This window comes from Acartia tonsa, chromosome 15 (assembly GCF_053477335.1).
Source record: "Acartia tonsa isolate MP-2025a chromosome 15, ASM5347733v1, whole genome shotgun sequence".
Taxonomy (NCBI): domain Eukaryota; kingdom Metazoa; phylum Arthropoda; class Copepoda; order Calanoida; family Acartiidae; genus Acartia; species Acartia tonsa.
In genome coordinates this window covers 22,097,554-22,116,115 of record NC_137274.1, presented here as the reverse complement: position 1 = coordinate 22,116,115, position 18,562 = coordinate 22,097,554, and the positions used below count along the sequence as shown (strand labels likewise).

The window sequence follows — 18,562 nt, the reverse complement described above, 5'->3', positions numbered from 1 at the left end:
CCCCGGAAGTCCAAACTTCACACCTTTCTGCATATTTCCTAACACATAGAAGGGGAATATCTAAATTGAAAATCTGAATATACTAATATATATTAACAGAGGGTAATATCTTGTTACCTTCTCAGCTGGTCAACAAATATTAAAAAATATGTTTTAATATTTCAAAACCCGCTAAATTAGAATAAGGTTTGGTGAATATATTTTTGATGTATATTCACTAAATCTCGTAAGTACTGAAATAAATATAATCTATTTTTCCTTATTCCGTTCAATTTTGCTTCGACTCTTATACATTTATATTCTGATTATTCAGTTCTGACACTATACAAGTGTTAATGTCTTTTTGTCCTACCGTTTCAGTGCTTTTATGGATGTTGTCATCCTTGTTAATTATGTTTTCGTTGGCTTTAGATCTTAGGGACTTTTATTGAATTTTGATTGGTTTGTTCATTTTGTTCAGTGTCTAAACTTTTCAACCTCTAATTTTATCTACAGATGGGGCAAGACTGTGTCTCATCATTTATCGGCCATTGTATGTTGTCATGTAAGTGTAACTTTTTTCTTTAATTAAGTGTATTTTTTTTGAATGTTTCTTCCAATGATTTTAAAAGTTAGTCATGACTTGACTTGTTGTTTGCCTTTTATTCAATATGAAAAGCCACAGAGACTATGGCTGCCGAACCCTGAATGAAAGAAAAGCTTTTCTAGTATGGCTTTGAAATCAATTAATATCCGCTGCATTTTCCATAATTTTCCACGGATATTAAAATAAAAAAGTTTGCATCCTTTAATACACCAATTTATCAGCCATTGTCTTATCAAAATTAAACTAGGAAACTCAAACGGCTATACTTTATTTATTCCACTCCTTGGGGGGGGGGGGGGGCTATAAACATAGATATCATACGTGTCCTGTGACTTTACAAAGCCGGTCCAGGATATCATATTCTTAATGAATTCCGGCGAGGGGGGGGGGGGGGTTGTTTTACAATGATGCATAAATGATGAAAATTAGCTATTTATCTATTAATTATACATTTTGATTTAATATATTTTAAGTACAACTACGGACAAACAGACATCCTGTTAATTTTAATGTAAAACAGTAAACACACATGAAAGAAAGTAGGGGGGGGGGGGGTAGTATTTATCCGTATCATATTTCGCTTTACCATAGAGGGAAAGGGGTTGGCGTTGCGTTGGGATAGGATAGGAGGATAGGACATTTGAGGATAAATTTAATTCCCCTCTCATCTCTAAATATAATAATATAACTATTCATTATCATAAACAGCTTTCCACAGACATTAAAATTCTTTCTTATTATTATTTGATTAGAATTGAAAATATCCTAAATGCCTACACCAATTTATCAGCCATTGTCTTATCAAAATTAAAATAGGAAATTTATTTAATATTATATATATTCATAATTCTCCTCCTATTCTATCTATTCTTAATGAATTCCCGCGGCTTGGGGGGGGGGGGAGGGTTTACAATGATGCACCAATAATGAAAATTAGCTCTTTATATAATATACCAAATACTCAAGTTTTTAAAATTTTGTCTTATTTTTCTACATAAATAAAAGTAAATCATTGTGTTTTTTGTTATATTTAAACATTGCTATTCAATATGTTTCTTTTTATTTAAACATTTTTGTACGAACACCGTGGCTGACCCAAAGATAACAATAAATCATATTATATTTAAATACTTGCACGCACACAAGGGAGTCTTTACTCTTTCTTTAGTAATATAAATGAATAAAGACATCCTACTTTTCTTTTCTTGTGACGTCAATGTTATAAGAAAGAATTTTTATTATGGATAAATAAATAAGAAATTAGCTGTACTAAATAAGTTTATTTCATAATATTCATACACAATTGAAAATAGAAATGCATTGCCATTATGATTCTTTAATTATACGTTTATTTTCAATTTTATTTCTTCATAATTTATTGATAATATTATTAAAGTTAAACAATATAGATGTATTAAAAATAAAATATGTACAAGAAGAATGATTGATCTCAAAGCAAACGGCTCATGGCTTAGCAGCTTACAAAAAATCTTTGACGTTTGATTTGGGAATAAGGTTATTGTAGCCGAGGAACATCAGTTCCTTAACCATTTGGGCCTTGAGGTTATACCTCCTTTTGCTGAAAAGCAATTTGAGATGGGAAAATATTCTTTCCACTCTCGAATTGCTGACCGGCAGAAGGATAAGGTTCCCCAATAGCTCCCTGATTTCGGCTGGATACTGGTCCTCTTCCAATAAGTTTTTCACAGTACCATGGATTAGATCCATGGTTGCGGATCTTGAACCTTTCTTCTTATCTCCTTTGGTGGATTTTCTGTAGAAATCGACAAGGTTTGTGGCGTTTTGATTGCGCCATTTCTCCAGACCTGTGTACATGGCTGTCCTCAGAAGTTTGACTTGTTCTTCTTTGCTTTTCTTCTTCTTTGGTTTTATCTTCTTATTTTGTTGTTCTTCTTGATATTTTTGCTTTTTTTCCTCAAAAAAAACAGCGAAAACATCGGGTTCTGAATCTTCGTCATTGTTTGTTGTTGCAGCACTGCTTGGAGCCTCCTCCTCCTCCTCGTCCTCGATGCTGGTAGTATCTCCTCCATTCTCCTGGTCAGTCTCGTCCTCGTCCTCGGTCTCGCTACATTTAGCCAACTGGATACGAATAACGCGCTCGCCGATTAACTTGGACAATTCGTAGCCATCATCCAGGATCTCTTTGGCAAATTTCTCATCAACTAGCTGGCTGGGCATTTTCTTTTCCTGTAAAAATTTATTCTTTAAATTTTAATATCTATCTCATGATTTTAAGAAAGCTTATAAAACTTAGTCTCAATTTCGAACCTGTTACCTAGTATTAGTGTTCACTTTTAGTGGCAGCCGCCAGAAGTAAATGCCTGCTTCTCATTGGTTACTTTTTATTTTTTTTCTGACGTCATATATTCTTTTAAATTTTGATATAATATCTGTTGTAGGATGACGATTATTTGTAGCTATTTGATATGTTTTTTATTCTTATTCCTTATCAAACTTAAAAAAACTTAAAAAATTCTACACAACACTTTATTTATCTGAACTCAAATATTGTGTCAATAATACTTACGTAGACATTTCAGATAATTCTGTTTGTCCTCTTTCACTTTTTGGAAGTAACTGAAATAAAAAAAATGTATCAGAGTCAGTCAGGATGTATATTTTTAATTTTTGATTTTGACAAAAATTATAAAAAATTGACTTACTTTCTAATGAACTGTGTGTTTATAATGTGTGATACTTTTTCATCCCATACCAACTGTTCATTGTTGTATCTCCACCTGAAGCATTTCTTTTCCTGTTCGGGAATGTCTGAATATAAAAGAAAATAAAAATATATATATAAAAGTATATTTGCGATAACTTTAATTTAATAGATTCTTCCAATTTGTAATATTTACAAAAAGTCTTGCTTTATTCATTATTGTAATTGCTCCAATAATTCATAATAAACTCTCATTGGCCAGAACAATTAAACTCCTACCTTTCATTTTAATTTTTTCTTCGCCATTTAATTTCTTGCCTTTTTTCTTCTGGACTATGCGCAATATAGTGGTGTTGTTAGGCCGGCCAGGTGGCCTTCCTGCACCTTTATTTTCCTCTGCACTTAATGAACTTTCCTGTAAATACTGCTTGATGATCTGTAACTGTTCAGCTGTTGGTTTTGCCTTCTTAGCAGAGGGTTTCCTTTTATTTTTTTCAGTACTGTCTGTTGGCTGGCCTTCGTCAATTGGGGGTAAGGTTTGTTTATTCTTGCCCTTGCCCTTGCCCTTGCCCTTGCCCTTGCCCTTGGGAGGAGGAGAACACCCCGACGACGATGATGATGAACAATGTAGCGGTGTACTATGATCTGGATACAGAAAAGTATCAATACCTGTGGCCGTAGGGGTAATTGGAATGGGCATAGTCGTCTGTTGGGCGGCGAGGGGTATTTCAGGTAGATCAGGTGGTTGATATACATCTGTTTCTTCAAGTCTGAGGCCCAGGGAACTATCATGCCTATACCGCTTAGTTAAGTGATAATCATATTCATTATTATCACTAGCAGTACCTTGGTAATGGACCTGGTAATCAAGTTCTTCGACACCTGACAGGACAGACACATCCATACTGAAATAAAATAGCTTCAATTTTAATAATAGTTATTTTATAGGAGGGGGAATATTTTAAATCTGATTTTCTAAAGAGTAAAGAAATATTTTTCTTGGGACAACCTCCCCAAAAATAGTTTAAAAAAACCTTCCCAGGACCTATAAGAAGCTTAATTGTGAAGGAGAACAATATCGGTTCAGAGGTTAGCGAGATCCCTTGGCTCCTAGTATTTACCTTGGCTGGCCTTTCTTCCGCTTATTAGTTGTACTTCCTGAAGTTGAAGCCGAAGGTGTATGAGTGGCTGTGGAACTAAAATAAAATAATTTAATTATACTACATTTATAATATTATTAGCTAAGTCTATAATCAAGTCTTAAAATGTAAGTATATTCCAACTTTCCAAATTCCAGGTTGTTAAAAAGTACCTTTTTAAAATTCAAATTGCGCGGCTTGTGTTAATAGTAGAAAAATGGTATGCATATCCTTAGAAACGTCATAAGCTCTAGTTTTTTAATATAATATAATTAGCTAAGAAAAGTAACTCTATGCATATCCTTTGAATCGTCATAAGCTCTAGTTTTTTAATATATTTATAATTAGCTAAGAAAAGTAACTCTATAATCAAGTCTTAAAAATAAAATGTATGTAAGTATATTACTTATTTTTACTCTATGTGTAACGTTCGTATGTCTGTCCATCTGATTTCTTAAGTTAAACAAGTTAAACTTAACTTTATTTATGGAAATATATTTTGTAAGGTTAATAAAAGTTCAGAATGTTTCAACAATATATAAATTCGTAGTATTCCTATAAATGTTATTATCCCTTACTCACTTGTCCCCTTTTATTTAAAACAAACGGGTCATGTGAAGGCAAACCTAACCCAAAATAACCTTTCTAAAGCAACTGTGAAAATACGATGAAATATAAATTTAGAAGAAAAGCTTTGCTTTTAATTGACTTTTAAAGTATTTTTTGAAAGTATTAAAAATTGATTATTTCAACAAATTATGTCCTAAAATGTTTTTCTCACATTTTTCAACGCATATGCATAATTAAGTTTTCAAATAAATCATTTCTCTTGAATGACCCGGTATATTATTTCTATTTTTTGAAAGTATTAAAAATTGATTATTTCAACAAATTATGTCCTAAAATGTTTTTCTCACATTTTTCAATGCATATGCATAATTAAGTTTACAAATAAATCATTTCTCTTGAATGACCCGGTATATTATTTCTAAGTTCTAACAATTTCACACTAATATAGATAATATGTAGTATAGCAAGAATGAATAGAAAATATGAATGACAGTGAAAATTTAAAATTTAATAATAAATAAAAATAAAATATTACCTGAATTTATCTGGTGTGTCCAACATATCAACAGCAGATCTGATGTTGTCTTTTCCTTTGAGTAAACCAAGGGATCTGACAGCCTCATGTCTGCTCCCGTCCATGGTTTTGATCAGTTACCTTTTGATTCGAAATGAAACTAAACTAAAAAAAGATATATTAATTACATTACGTTCAATGGGTGGAGTTTTAAAAAAAGTTAATTACGTTATAAGGACGGTGAAAATGGTTTTATTTTCAATGGGAGGAGTTTCAGTGTCTGTCTACAAACCAAACAAATTTTTATGGTGTTTAAATGGGTGGAGTTGTAGCGGCGGGCGGTGAAACAGAAAACGTAATTTTAACTCCAGTCTCCACCCACCCACATTTCATCACTGTTCGTAGAGTCTATCTATTTTATTTTTAGTACATTTAGAAAGCAACTCTATAATCATTACCAGAATTTTCCGTAGATCCATAAAACCGATCCTAGTTATAGAAAAGCTTCGCTACGGGTCTATAGGATAATAGTAAATTAGTAGGTAATAATATTGTAAACCGATCCTAGTTATAGAAAAGCTTCGCTACGGGTCTATAGGATAATAAGTAAATTAGTAAGTAATAATATTGTAAGAAAGCCATAATTTATAAATATAGGCGGGCGGCCCGCGGGGAAAACAATAATAAGATCTCATCTCATATTTCTTACTAAGTTGACCCTTTCCTCCACATTCCCTTCGCCGGCTTCCTTTTAATATGATTCTGGTGACAGGTCATAAAGGCCCCCCCCCCAAAAAAAAAGGGTTGACTTGACGACGATATATATAATAGATAATGATATTCTTCCCTCCCCCAAGAATTTTAGTTCTTTCTTTTTTAAATTTAAATTTTTTAAATCATAAATCATAAAAAAGCTATCCGTTTTAAGATTAATCTGCAAGGGTTAAGCATATAATTAACCTATAATAACCTATATCAGACACACAAACACACATCCTGTTACTTTAGTATATAAGGATTTTTAAAAACGCTTTGCCGTAAAAATTAACGGGTTAAACACGCAAAAACAAGGATGACTACATCCATAAATTCCAAGCCATGAAAAGTAAAATATAGTATTATTATTATATATAACTTTATACTTTTTAACTTTTTCTTAAATCATTATTAAAAGGTCCGTCCGTATGTCCTTCACAGACGGATAGCTTTTTTCATTAATTTAAGCATGTTAGAATTGTATAACGTATATTTTTAAAACCGCTTTGCCGTAAAAATTTTTAGTTTTTTGCAATATATTATTTACTTTCTGACAAATGTATACGCTACTTATGGATTCCTATAACAATTAGGTACGACTTAGGAAGGGTTGACCAAAATGAGGGTGGGGGAAGGGGAAGATAACATGACACCTAGGCTTTATAAGTTAACCCCCCCCCCAAAAAAAAAAATAAATCCCCTATATGACGATTGATATATATGATTTTGAGTTTTGACCTCTCCCCCTCCCCCCCCCCCCCCCAAGAAATAACAAAAACTTATGGTAATAGATAATAAAAGTTCCCCTTCTAACTAAGCGAAGCTTTTCTATAATTTGTATAAAAGGGTAAACCGTAAATGGATTAATTAAAATAAAAGATATATGTTGGCGTCGGCTATGAAGGCTTTTGGCCCGTGTTTTACAGACGGACAGAATACTTACTTATAATTTTGATTATACTAAATATACTTATACGTTTATGTTAATGTTTTGCATTAATGGATATTGTCATCCTTGTTAAAAATTTTCCACTCCACACATCCCAAATAACAAGCCGGAAGGTGATAATAGAAAGTTATAGTTATTAAGGAAGATTAATAATTTTAGCAAAAAAATAACACAAGTTCCCAAAGTTTTATAATAGCGTTTTCTTATTCGTTGGCTTAACAACTTTAGAGTTTTATTGAATTTTGATTAGTTGTTTCATTAAATTGAGTGTCCAAACGTTTCAACCGCTAAATCTAATCTACAGAAGGGGTAATTTTGTGTATCATCATTGGGGATAGACATCAATTTATCGCTCATTGTCTTATACCTTTAGCTCCTTGAACTATATCTGTTATCACCCTAGTAAAGCTATTAATCAAGATAATAAAACAAAATAATAATAGCAAATTTAGGATTATGTAATTGTAAATTCAATTGTTTAAGTTTTAACGTTTTTCTATTAGCTTAATGCTTCAAAAGACAACCATACATTGTTCCAAATGGTCTATTTATTATTCATAATTTTAGAGCTTCGCTACTTATGTATGTTTTATTAGGTAGACATGTAAGAATTCTCCTAATTTCCCCTTTGAGGAGGGGGGGAGGATTTGATGCTTAATCTGCAGAATTTATTAATTTATTTAAGAGAAACAACGTAATTTCATGTCCCACGGTCCACGGATAAAAAACAAATGCAAAAAAATTATATTTGATTTGCAATAAAAACTACTCTTTTTCTATGTAAAACAAATATACAAAGTTTTTACTTTTTAATTCGTTCGTTCTTTAAGACAGATAGCTATTTCTTTCATAGTTAAACGGCTCCTCGGGGCTAAAAAAACTGGTTTTAATAATCAAACGATTGTACATTTCTGTTCTGTCTATATATCATAGTTATCATTGAAAACCAAAGAATAAAATAATAGGATGTCTGTTAATCTCCACGGATAAAAAACAAATGAAAAAAATTATATTTGATTTGCAATAAAAACTACTCTTTTTCTATGTAAAAAATCTGGTTTTAATAATTAAGTTAAAAGTAAAACTATAGAAGAAACTATTTTTTGAAGCGAAGCTATTTCTGATTTATTTACATAAAGCGGAAAGCTGTCTATAATACGATGCGATAAATCTCTATTTTTGAAGCGAAGCTATTTCATAATTAAGTTTTTTTAAAAATCTTTTCTCTTTTTTACCAGAATCATTTTTAAACTTTTAAAGTGTCTGATAAAATTAAATCTAAAAGCTATCCACCAATATAAAAAGTGTATATAATAAGCAGCCGGTTAGTTTAGGCCGTAAATCCAATAATGCGATATAATTATCCGAAATTTATGAGAAAGAAAAATATGTAAGAAATCGTTTTTACTTTCCGGTCATACACTTAAAGCTGGGATTAATAAGTCTTTACTATATTTGATAACTCTTACTCTTAGTAGAAATTATAATTGTACATACTACATACATCCTATATCCGTAAAATTGTGTTTAATACTATTTTAATATAATCTTGAAAAAATAATATTTGAAACAGAAATCATTTAAATTTATGAGAAAGAAAAATCTGTAAGAAATATAAATGCAGGTGTTAAATAAAACCTTATAAAAAGAGGGGAGAATTTCATTAGATTGGTTTAGCCTGGTGGTAAAGGGGTGGGGGAGGGAGATAAACAACAAGATTTAATTTCTCACGGAAATACATTTTGATTTTTGTCTGTCTATCTTTTATGTTGCTTCAGAAAATAGATATTTATCGCATCGTATTATAGACATATTATAGACATTTTCGTTTTTATTTATGTAAATAAATCAGAAATAGCTTCGCTTCAAAAGTTAGTTTCTATAGTTTTACTTTTAACATATTATAGACATTTTCGTTTTTATTTATGTAAATAAATCAGAAATAGCTTCGCTTCAAAAGTTAGTTTCTATAGTTTTACTTTTAACATATTATAGACATTTTCGTTTTTATTTATGTACTTTCCTAGGAGTTTTATGAAGGCTTTTTGACCAATTATACAAAGATATGATGATAGTAACCAAATTTAGATAATCACTTTAATAATTTTAGTTCTTTCTTTTTGTCTGTCTATCTTTTATTAAATACAAATCGTAAAATTCGGAATAACTATATACGGTTTTTTTGGACTTCAGTTGAAAGAAATCGTTTTTACTTTCCGGTCATACGCTTATAATACGATGTGATAATTTGATAAATGTCTATTTTTTGAATTAAATTTATCGCCTGGACAGACATACTTACAAAGCTATGTTCATATATATTTAAGATTTTAGATTATTTTGTTTCCCTTCAGTATTTTATTTTTTTTGGAGCGAAGCTATTTCATAATTAAGTTTTTTTTTATAGACATTTTTCCGACATAAACATTTTATACATTTTATAGACATAATATATAATTTAAAAGAAAGATCAAATAACTATTGACTATTCTTTTATTTTTGCCTTTGACCGGTATGACCGGCGCAAATAAAAGAAGACAGAAGTCTCCACCCACTTGGTTATATAAACTTATAAAGGCAGGTATGACACCATGTTATCTCAGTAATAAAAAATTCGTAATCAAGTCAACTTGTCAAGTCGTAGTCAACATATTTATATTTTATTTATATAAATTATAATGGTGGCAGTTACCCGCAACAAGACCCGTGCCAGAACAACAATCAATGCAGGCGATAATTCACGAGTTGTCGTGAATGTCGCCAATTCCAGGCCTGAGGAGGAACTGCCAGCTCTGGCCCGCGGCAGGCCTAGGGGACGCGGCCGCCGAGTTCCAGCACAGCAGCCAGCAGCGCAGCAGCCGGAACCGGAAGCAGCCCCCGTACAACCACCGCCAGCTCCGGCCCGCGGCAGGCCTAGGGGACGCGGCCGCCGAGTTCCAGCACAGCAGCCAGCAGCGCAGCAGCCGGAACCGGAAGCAGCCCCCCTACAACCACCGCCAGCCGCCGTACTCCCGCCTGGAATTTCAATTTTAAATTTTTCTGGCCATGTTGAGGGTGTGAACTTGACATTTACTAATGTCACGTTCAATGTCACCAACTGCCCCCATCGCCATCATGACCAGTAAATAACTCTAACTGCCTTCATGCCTTCATGCCTTCATGCCATCATCCACTCATTGTATATACCAGTAACCATCATTATAATTGTAAATAAGAAACCACAAGTCATCATTCCATAACCAGTAACCTGCAACCAACATTATATAATTATAATTGTAAATAAGTAAAGAAACCAGTATTTTTAAACCTTATTATTATTTGTAAATTGTAACAGTCATGACTCATTTTTGTAACTCGTTATTTAAATTCTAACTAATAACTATTGTAAATAATAAATTTAAAAATAGTAACTTTCTGAATTTTCTTATTGGTGGATAGAATATGGATAGATTCAGTCTCAGATTACAATTTGAATTACAATACAAGATTAAATGTTGCTGTTGTCATCCTTGTCAAATAAAATATTACAGAGTAGCTTTGTAACTAAAAATTCAAAAAAATCAAAATGTTTAAAATGGACTCACGGACATTCTGGTAATGGTTATAGAGTTGCTAAGCTTTCTGAATTGTACCTAACTACTACAGAAATCATAATGGAAAGTTTAAAATCGATAGGACAATTCTTCTTCATTAATATTCTGCTTATATCAACAAGGATGACAATTATTTCCTAATTTCCATATGTCTTGTCACCTTGTGTTGTTATTCTTGGGGGGGGGGGGGTCATAAATCAAGTTCATATATCGGTGACCGGTCAACCTTTCTTAAATATAGAATTTCATATCGGTCAACCCTTCTTAAATAGGGGAGGGGGGGAGTATATTGTCCAAGCTAAAGGAATTTCCATTGTGTTCACTTCACTATTTTTCATTTAAAACTTCTTAAATCTTAATGAATATTACGTAAATTTACGAGATCTTACTGGACAGACATACTTACAAAGCTATGTTCATATATATTTAAGATTTTAGATTTGTTTCCCTTCAGTATTTTATTTTTTTTGGAGCGAAGCTATTTCATAATTAAGTTTTTTTTATAGACATTTTTCCGTGCATTTTAAATTTGTTTCAATTTTCCCATAATTACTAAAATAAAAGAATAATGTCAGTTGTCTATAATATGATAGGAATGGGATAAATATTTATTCCAATATGGCTTCTAAATTACATATACGGCACAATGCGATAAATATCTATTTCAAACCGTTGGGTCAGTAATTATATAAAAATAAAAACTTGACTTAAAAGTACTCGTTAATAAATAGGATAAATATCTATTCCAATATGGCTTCTAAATTACATTTCATTTCGCTTTTATGGATGTTGTGATCCTTGTTGATATGGGTATGAATCATAGATTATTTGTGTGTGTGTCCATTCCATTTTAGAGGCGCTACTACAACGGAAATATTATTACTTGGATGCTGCATCATATTTTCATGTATTCTGATAAAGTGAAACTCATAGCTGGCTAAAATAACCATACCCCCCACCCCCCAATCTACCCACTCCCCTTCTACTAGATGAACTAATGAACAATAAACGAGTTCTGTGTTAGCAAGCTAAATTAACTACAAATTTTCTTTCTCAGTATATCCATGTATATATTTCATATTATTTCATTGTTTGTCCATTTTTAAAAACCCGGAAGGCAAGTAGGGATTGAATGGACTGTAAAGTGTAAATTATACTGGTACCCAACGTTTTATAATCACGTTTTCTCATTCGTTTGCTTGGACTTATAAATGTATTATTTTTGACAAAATCATACGTCATTTTTTTTGTAAAATTGTTAAATACAGAATACTGTTTAAAGGACATACCTAACCGTAATTGACGGACATACCGACTCTAATCATAGAAAAGCTCTGCTTTATTAAAAGTAAGGTTTCAAGTTCGACCCCTTGCTCAAATCAAAACCTCAACCTCAACCACGGATAAAAAACAAATATATAATATCGTAACCAACCTGGTAATGGTATGGTAATAATTGGGATGGGGGGGGGGGGAGAAACAAGATTAAATTTGGATTTAATACGATGAAATTATAGTAAATAAATTAGCCGTTAGAGGGTAAATATTTCAAATTGTTCTTAAATTTATACTTTCATCATTCATTGGTAAGAAAAGTTAAAAATTATATTTCAAGTTTTAGAAACCTATTTTTAAGAAAAGTTACATTTGAGACGAATTGATTTCACAAAGTATTCGGTAATGTAGAAAACAAACAAAATTGCTTCAAAGTTACATATTGAAAGTTGGAATATATGAATCTTCAGTGATACTATATTCTCTTTATAACACTTTATGAAGGCTTTTTGGCCAATTATATTATAGATAATAAAACAAAATAATATCAATCATATTTATTTTATATAAAAAAGAAGTATTAAAACAATTTTTATCAGAAGCAGTTTTGGGAAATTCGCATATTTTGCAAATGGAGTATTAGTAGAAAATTAGGATCATGGAAAGAAAAACGAAGTTGCGGGCTTCATCGTACGTTCACAGTAGCTTATGAAGATTAGGTTAGGTTAGGTAAAGTAAATTTTAATGATTACCCGACAGGGTTAGAAAATATGCACCGCTTTTTGCTTCTTATAATTTCGGTATTTTTTAATTAACGTTAAGCTACAAAAAAAGCCAAGAAAGTTCTAGAAAATATGCCAAGGTTCCGTGATTCCTAATCATGCAAATCACATGATATTTAGCTAAAAAATATTTTATATTCTGTCCAGAAGGGTAGTGAGATATTACAGAATTTTAATATTTTATATCCCCTATATTTTGGACTATTTCACACCTCTCGGACAAGGGTCAGTATATACTCGTATATGGAAATATAATAATAAACCCCTTACACCCGATATTATCAGACTTTTTCCCACGGACCCCAAATAAAACGAAAATTAGCCGTTTATTGCCCTAACTTGAACATTTACAGAGTCAAAATAATATTTGAAACTTCACATATGACTGGATAGAGAGAGAGAGAAAGAGAGAGAGAGAGAGAGAGAGAGAAAGAGATAGATAGAGAGAAAGATATACAATGTGTTTTTAAAAAAAACTGCGTTTTCCAGTTTTGGGAATCAACCAGAAGGAACATGAAAAAATAAGAATAGGTCTATATTATATGTAAAAATGTACATAACATTTACTTAAGGTGTTTTTCGATATCTCTAAAAATGTGGCTGTACTGATAGGTACATGTAGGGTAAAAATGCCTGATCCTAAATCTGTAATAACAATTCAATTAACTTATTATTTTTGCAACATATAGGTTGAAAAGTACAATATAAAAGTAATAAAATGTCCCCATTTGAGATTTTTTGCATATTTTCTTTTTTTGGCTTCATGCAAAGAGCTTTTTAGGTTCTTAAAAATATAGTTTTTTCAATTTCTCTATGGCAAAAACATTTTTGTTATAAATTCTCTTTTAATTTGAAGCCCATTGATAAATAAAACAAGTCACTTTTTAATTCATTTCAATATCTTAAAAAATAAGCAAGCTATCTTAGTTTGAAAATGTCGTTAAAAGTGCTTCTATTTTTATCATAATAGGTTAATATGTCAAACTGTCAAATCAAAAGGGATTAAGAGATTAAAAGGGGAGGGGTAGGAGGAACGGTTATGAGAGCATAATTGAATGATCATAATTGAATCGTAATTAAAGCAAAAATAAAATTGGTTATCTATTATTTTTAAAAAAAAACATTATTAGATATGATTTTAAATGTAATTATTAGAAAATTTCGTTGAGCATGCTAAAATGTCGTTTTCAAGTAAAAAGAAGAATTTAATAAGAACGTTATAGCCCTAAATTCTACATAAATAAAGCAACATACATACATTTTGAATTCTTTAAGCTCTAAAAAGCGCTATTGTTTAAGGAAATATTAAAAAAACACCTTTTATAAAGTTGATACATAATTTTATAGAGAATAAGAATATATAAATATTTTTTTCATACTCCTACTGGTTGTTTCCCAAAACCGGAAAACGCAGTTTTATTTGAAACACCCTGTATATATATATAGATAGATAGATAGAGAAAGAGAGAGAGAGAGAGAGAGAAAGAGGGGACTATGGGCTGTTTATTACACTAATCCCCAAAGTTTTAAATTAATGGTTTCTTATTCGTTGGCCTAACAACTTTAGAAGCTTTAGTGTGGGAAGGAGCTAACAAAACTGGTTTTAGCATAATATTTTTTTAAATATCTGCTAAAAGCTGTCTATAAAACTATACGATTAATAACTATTTTAAAATATACAAAAAATATTCAAAATTTGTGTTGCAATATTTCCATCCACAACGAAACAACAGCTTACTAAATGCTGCAGAGGTGTGGTTCCAAATATTTTACAATATTTGGTGTAACATTGATATTTTGCTTCAAATTATTGTGTGATATAATTATATGAATTGTTTTTAGAAACCGCATAAAGAAGAGAGAGAATGTAGGTTTAGAGTGTCAGAAGGAGGAAATTTTCAGGTATAGAGTGGCTACTTAGTATCCTAAAGTAAGTATATCTATAATAAAAAGTAGAATGATGTCTGTCCTTCTGTCCCTTAAGATCTCAGTAACCACTGAACCGATCGGATTCTACTCTTCAGGAAATATACCTACTGGTCCTGTGGTGGTTTTAGGCTATTTTTTGGGGGAGTGGGACACCCCCAACTACCAAAGAACAAAAATCCCACCCCCATTTAAAAAAAAAAATATTTAAAATAGTAGTGGCATAGGGGATCTCCAGGTAATAAATGATGTGATTATACCTCTTGGGGCAAAGCCCCTAGAGGCTTGGGGCAAAGCCACTAGTCCTTATAATAAAGTAACAGGATGTCTAACTGTTTGTCTGTTTTTACCAAAGGTTCTTGCTAACCCCTGAACCCATATGGTGCTCATTTTCATTGCAGCTTCTTGTAGGTCTAGCTATTTTGGGGGAGGGTACCACTAACCTCTTAAATTTTTTTAAACATAGATTTAATATTTTATTAATAAAGTTGTAAGCTTTTTATGTCTGTAGAAAAGATCTTGCTAACGGCTGAACCATTTTTGTTACCCTTAGAGGCTTCAAGGGGCGTAGCTAACTGCTGAAATGATATGATTCTCCTTTGCAGTTAAGCTTATAATAGGTCCACGGATGGTTTATAACTATTTATCCCGCCCAAGAGAACTGACCCCTAAAAAAAACCTTCCCCCATTGTTTCTTACATTTTCTTTTGGGGTTGTTCATATAACCTCCACCCATCCATCTTAATTGCACCTAGAGGCTTCTATATGTAGCCAGTTGTATCATATATTGTTAACAGTTTACGGATTACTCACCAAGAAATTGTGACACCCGTTTTAGGAAGCTTTTCAAAACTGTGTGTGCGTTTGTGTATGTGTGTGTGTGTGTGTGTGTATGTATGTGTGGGTATGTGTGTTTGTGTGTGTGTGTGTGTGTGTGTGTGTATGTGTGTGTGTGTGTTTTATTGTGGACAAAAGCTGCTTTGTGCAAGTGTTAACAACAACTGAAATCGAAAGTTTTTAGTGAATTTTAGTGAAAGTGATTATAAATATAAAATATTTATTTATCATAAATGATTAAATAATGTATAATAAATGCTTATAATTAGTGAAAAATAAAGGTTTTTGTGCTTTTTTTAATGTGAAAGCAGAATATTGCGTTCTAATTGAAGCTGTCTCTAAAGTGTGTGTGCCGGGCCCCCGGCATTGCCAAGGACAAGGTCAACATTAACAACAACATTACAGGGATCTAAAGGGATAAGACAATTGCAGATAGACAAAAAGACAGATAGACAGAGAGACAGAAAGACAGATAGATAGATATACAGATAGACAGATGGACAGAAAGACATAATGACAGAGAGAAATAGACAGAAAGACAGATAGACAGATAGATAGATAGACAGATAGATAGATAGACAGAAAGACAGATAGAAAGAAAGACAGATAAACAAAAAGACAGATAGACAGATAAACAAAAAGACATATAGATAGACAGATAGACAGAAAGACAGATAGACAGAGAGTCAGATAGACAGATAGATAGATAGATAGATAGAAATAGACAGAAATACAGATAGAAAGAAAGATAGATAGACAGAAAGGCAGATAGACAGACAAATATAAAGAAAGAAAGACAAACATACAAATTTACATAATGACAGACAGACAACAACAACAATACAGAGATCTGAAGGGATAAGACAATAATTTGATGTACATCCCTAATGATGATACACAAAATACCCTTTCTGTAGATTAAAATGTTTGGACACTCAACTTAAGATTAACTAAAGTCCCCAAAGTTGTGTTGTTATAAAACTTTGGGGACTAGTTTAATAAACAGCCCATTGTCCCCTCTCTCTCTGTCTTTCTGCAGGGAGGAAGGGGACAGTTTATTACTCTAGTCCCCAAAGTTTTATAATAGCGTTTTCTCATTTGTTGGCTTAACAACTTTGGGGCTTTTATTGAATTTGGATTGGTTGGTTCATTAAGTTGAGTGTCTACATATTGTAGACACTCATAGTAATTTAAAGAAGTTTTTTTTTATCATCATTGGGGATATACATCAATTTATTGGCCATTGTCTTATCCCTTTAGATCGTTGGTCTGCTTGTCTTTCTGTATATTATTGTCTGTATTTCTATCTGTCTATCTATTTGTCTTTCTATCTTTCTGTCATTCATGCCTATCTATCTTTTTGTCTATCTGTCTATCTATATTTCTGTCTATCTGTCTATTTATTTTTCTGTCTGTTTATCAATCTGTCTATTCCATTGTCTGTCTATTTGAAATAATAAATGTCATTCGGTATATTTGTTTATCTGTCTGTATATCTATATGACTTTATGTCTATCAGTCTGTCTATCTATCTGTCTTTCTGTCTCTCTGTCTTTCTTCTATTTGTCTGTCTATCAATTTGTCTATCTGTCTATATATCTATCTGACTGTAAATATATATGACTTTATGTCTGTCTAAGTTATATGTTTTCTAAAATTTCTTTGTCTTTGTGTTCTTTTTTTTATATTTTTTGTATATTTATATGTCAGTCACTCTGTCTGTTTGTCTATCTGTCTCTTTGTGTGTCTGTCTCTGACGTAATAGTAAATGTATTTCAATCTGTCTGTCTGTCTATCTGTATATTTGTTTATCTATCTATCTATATGACTTTATGTCTATCTGTATGTCTAAGTTATATGTTTTCTGAAAAAAAAAACAATAATAATTGTCTATCTGTCCCAATAAATTTTTCCATCTGTCTATCTGTTTGTCATTCACTTTGTAAATTTGTATATTTGTCTATCTCTATTCTTATTTCTATCTATCTGTCATTTTTCTCAGTATTTTTGTCGATCTGTCTCTTTGTGTGTCTGTCTCTGACATAAAAGTAAATGTCAATCTGTCTGTTTTTCTTTCTGTCTATCTGTCTTTCTGTCCAATTGTATATTTGTTTATCTATCTATCTATATGACTTTCTGTCTATGTGTCTGTCTGTATGTCTAAGTTATATGTTTTCTGAAAAAAACAACAATAATAATAATTGTCTATCTGTCCCAATAAATTTTTCCATCTGTCTATCTGTTTGTCATTCACTTTGTAAATTTGTATATTTGTCTATCTCTATACTTGTTTTTCTGTCTATCTGTAATTTTTTCTCTGTCTTTTTTGTCGATCTGTCTTTTTGATTGTCTTTCTTTTTGACATTGTAAATGTAAGTCTATCTGTCTGTTTTTCTCTCTGTCTATTTGATATATCAAATACATCCTTTTCTTGACTATCAGTGACTTTGTCTTTCTGTATGCTTTTTACTAGCGGCTACTTATTATTGTCTATCTGTTTTTTTTTCTCTGTCTTTTTGTCGATTTGTCTCTGATATAATAGTAAATATAGGTCAATCTGTCTGTTTTTCTCTTTGTCTATCTGTCTATTTGTTGATCTGTCTCTTTGTCTATCTGTCTATTTGTCTATCTGTCTATTTGTCTATGTGTCTATCTGTCTATATGTCTATTTGTCGATCTGTCTCTTTGTATATCTGTCTATTTGACATATTAGTACATGTATGTCAATCAGTCTTTCTTTCACTTTGTCTATCTGTCTATTTGTCTATCTGTCTATTTGTCTATCTGTCTATTTGTCAATCTGTCTATTTGTCTATCTGTCTATTTGTCGATCTGTTTCTTTGTAAATCTGTCTATTTGTCTATCTGTCTTTTTGTCTCTCTGTCTATTTGTCTATCTGTCTATTTGTGTGTCTGTCTATTTGACATATTAGTAAATGTATGTCAATCAGTC

General features: G+C 31.6%; 1 protein-coding gene across 2 annotated transcripts; it reads right to left on the bottom strand.

The window, feature by feature from the left end:
* Nucleotides 1-3,183: 3,183 nt before the first annotated feature.
* On the bottom strand, nucleotides 3,184-4,643 carry LOC145307309 (uncharacterized). Of its 2 annotated transcripts, XM_080149672.1 has the most exons (3): nucleotides 4,391-4,643; nucleotides 3,549-4,174; nucleotides 3,184-3,376 (listed from the first exon to the last, which is right to left on the bottom strand). In XM_080149672.1, the coding sequence occupies exons 2-3, from the start codon at nucleotides 4,171-4,173 to the stop codon at nucleotides 3,267-3,269; spliced, it is 735 nt and encodes a 244-aa protein (XP_080005798.1). In that variant the 5' UTR covers nucleotide 4,174; nucleotides 4,391-4,643; the 3' UTR covers nucleotides 3,184-3,266. The 2 variants fall into 2 exon arrangements, with proteins under 2 accessions (XP_080005798.1, XP_080005800.1); XM_080149674.1 differs by lacking the exon at nucleotides 4,391-4,643 and having other exon boundaries at nucleotides 3,549-4,343.
* Between the last annotated feature and the right edge of the window lie 13,919 nt (nucleotides 4,644-18,562).